Consider the following 3,234-nt stretch of genomic DNA (forward strand, 5'->3'; position numbering starts at 1 on the left):
GAGTGTCTATTGTAATAGTATTTTGTGTGTAGTTAGTTATAGTTCCGTCTGGAATTATAGTCCATTGTGGTGCTAGAGTGTTTCTTGGTTCTTTTGTTTTTCTCGCTATGGATTTGCGCGCGAAGTTTTTCTTTTTATATATTATCTTAGTTGCTTTATCTCCAATGAAGAAGTGTATTTCTGAAGGAGAGATCTTACGTGGGGAACTTCTGCTTGGTGGTAAGTTTTCAGAATCGTCCGAATCTATTTGCTGTGAGGAGGTAGTAAGGTTTTTCGTCTTGTTCGTACTGGATGTCGAGTTCATCCTCAGACTTTCCATCTAGTCTCCACATCTCTTCTTGTGACAATACATCGTGTTTGAGAGTTCGCTTGTCTAAACAACGACTTTTTAGTTTATGGTATGATAAGTTTTTTGTCGATGGTTTTGTTAGCTTATTTGATAGTGCTGTATTTGGCTTTCTGCCGAAATGCGCTTCAAACGGAGTTATTTTTGTAGTTCTAATAGGTACAAGTCTGATGTTCTCTATAATATTTGCCAGACGTGAACTTAAAGTTTCTGAGCTCCAGTTGGGGTCAATATCAAGTACGGCTCAGCGTCTTTTGATCGTTTGGATTAGGCGTTCGACCATTCCTGTACCTCGATGGTCTCCGGCTGGAGCGAGTATCAGTTTTATGTTTTTTTTTACAGAATATGTCAAATTCTTTAGCCTTAAAGGCTTGTGCCTGATCACATCTTATAGATCTAGGAATTCCGTGTAGTTTACAATATTTTTCTAAGTAGTCTATCGCTGTTTCCGTATCGCAGTTGTGGAATGTCTCCGCGTGAGGGAAACGGGATAGTCTGTCTACTGGTACTAGGATGTAATTGTTTTGCGTACTATTTTTGTATGGAATTGGTCCTGCGAAATCCATTTGGATTTCTTCGTTTGGTTCATTTAGTTTGGGTAGATCTCCCAATTGATTTTTAGGAATGATTGGTTTTAAGTTTTTACCTTTGTCAATGCAGTGTCGGCAGGCCTTGACTTTTGCTACAATTTCTGAGTGGATATGTGGCCACTATACTAATTTGGCTAATGCTAACATTCCAACTTGCCCTGGATGTTTATGATGGATTGTGTCCAGAACCAGTTGTTTAAGTTTTTGGGGAATTACTAATCGGTTATCATATAATAAGCAATTTGTGTCAGTAACCGATAAGTCTTGTCTAATGCGGAAATATAACGGGTTTATTTTCTTGAGGTCGTCCCAATTTTGTGTTTTCACTAGATGGATAATGGGTTTGAGCTCTCGTTGCGAGGCTTCTGCCAGGAATTCTTCGTTGAAAACTTTATTGAAGTTTTCTCTATATACGGAGGTTGGTAGGTCGTTGTAAGCGTCAAAGAGGTTTTCATGTTTGGAATGGTCAAGAGGGACGAGGCCTTTGCCTTTATTAGAATTAAATTCCGTTTGGGTGCTACAATTAGTAAATGTCTTGGAATTGCTTGGTTGCTCCATTTGGGGATTTTTGATTTTGTTTGAAGCTCGAAATCTACGTTTAATAGGGATGTTGAAAGTATCTTTGTTGGGGTTACGTCTTGTAGTTATGCCGACAATGTTTTTGTGAAGAAATTTGAAATTAGAATTTGAATTTAAAGAATGAGAGTTAATATGTGACTGATTTGTAAGCGTGTTAAGGAAAAAAGCGTTGTTTGTTTTGTTGCTTGTGTGTTTTGGATTAATTACGTCATTTTCGTCTAGTTTTGTGTCTGTGTTTTGATTGGTTGAATTAATTGCTCCCTTTGGAGAGGATGAGTTGCTCGCTCCATTTGGAGACAGCGAGTTTTCTTGTTATGAAAAGTTTGAATTCTTCAATTGTGTTGGTTACGAAATTTTTGTCTTCGTCGGTAGGTGGAATTGCTTCTCCTGTAGGATATCTACTTAAGTAGTCAGCGAACCCCATGTTTTTTCCGGGAACGTGTTCGACTGCGAAATAAAATGGCAGTAAGCCATCTACCCATCGTGTTAATCTACTTTGATATGTTTTGTTTCCTCTATTTTCTTTAAGTGCTGAAAGTAATGCTTGGTGATCCGTTTGGAGTATGAATTCCGTACCATAAAGATAGTATTTAAAGTGTTCTAACGACCAAACTGCAGCTAGTAATTCTAATTCGTTTGTGCTATATCTTGATTCGAGATTATTTAGAAATCGACTTGCGAATGCGATTGGTTTCCAAATGTGTCCGATTTTTTGTTCAAGGCAAGTACCTAGCCCTTTTCTGCTAGCGTCGCATCTCACTCTCGTTTGTTTCGATGTATCGAAAAGTTTGTTTTCTGTTATTTGTTTTATTTGAGCTTTGATGTCATTGAATGCGATTGTGTGATTGTCTTTCCAATCAAGTTTATTTTGTGATTTTGTGTTTGCTTTTGATAACAAAAGCCTTAATGTTTCGGAGATTCTTGCCAAGTTCGGTATGAACTTTATCAGGTGGTGGATACACCCCATAAAGGATCTTAATTGTTTCAGTGTTTTTGGGTTGTCCAGATTTATGATTGCGTCACATTTTTGTTTTGTTGGTGTGACTCCATTTGGAGTGACTAAGAAACCTAGCCATGTTATTTGTTCTTTCGCAAATTCGCATTTTTGGAGATTAATTGCTAGATTTTCATTGTTCAGTCTTTGCATTATTTTGTCTAGAACTTCTTCGTGATCTTCTAATGTTCCGTTTGTGACTATGAGGATATCGTCTAGGTTTGCGAATTTTGTTTTTATGTCATGTAATGTTTTGTCTATAGTTTTTTGAAAGGTGGCTGGCATATCGGTTAGGCCATAAAATCCGTTAATAAATCTATATGTGCCTGTGGCTTTTCCACCTATTATGTTGAAATTACAGTGTTTCAATATTTTCGTCTACAATTTTTTTCGTCTAGTGGGATTTGACTGTATGCGTATTTTAGGTCAATTTTGGAGAATAGGTACTGTCCTGGTTTGTTTTTTCTTTCTGAAATGAAAACTGCTACCGAATCCATAAGGTTGTCGATGCTTTGCATTTGGTATTTGTTTTTATGAATGGCATCGTTTAGCTTTTTGGAGTCGGGAGCTATTTTTACTGTTTTTGTCTTTCTTTAAGGTTATCACTACTGGACTTATGAATAGTTCGTCTGAACAATTGTCTAGTTTAATACTTTGTTTTTCGTCGATAAGTTTTTGGGGTTCTTGTTCCACTTTGTCGAGCAGATGGAGTGGAACTCTTCTTC

At 37.1% G+C, this 3,234-nt stretch overlaps 1 protein-coding gene across 1 annotated transcript in view; it reads right to left on the reverse strand.

Annotated features, from left to right (window-relative positions):
* Nucleotides 1-227: 227 nt before the first annotated feature.
* LOC142336731 (sacsin-like) overlaps nt 228-3,234 on the reverse strand; it is a 41,092-nt gene continuing 38,085 nt past the window's right edge. The window contains exon 3 of the mRNA XM_075385643.1: nt 228-373. Coding sequence (XP_075241758.1) covers nt 228-373 — 146 coding nt within the window. The remainder of the gene's footprint in view (nt 374-3,234) is intronic.

Source organism: Convolutriloba macropyga, chromosome 3 (assembly GCF_964194025.1).
Source record: "Convolutriloba macropyga chromosome 3, txConMacr16.3, whole genome shotgun sequence".
NCBI lineage: Eukaryota > Metazoa > Xenacoelomorpha > Acoela > Convolutidae > Convolutriloba > Convolutriloba macropyga.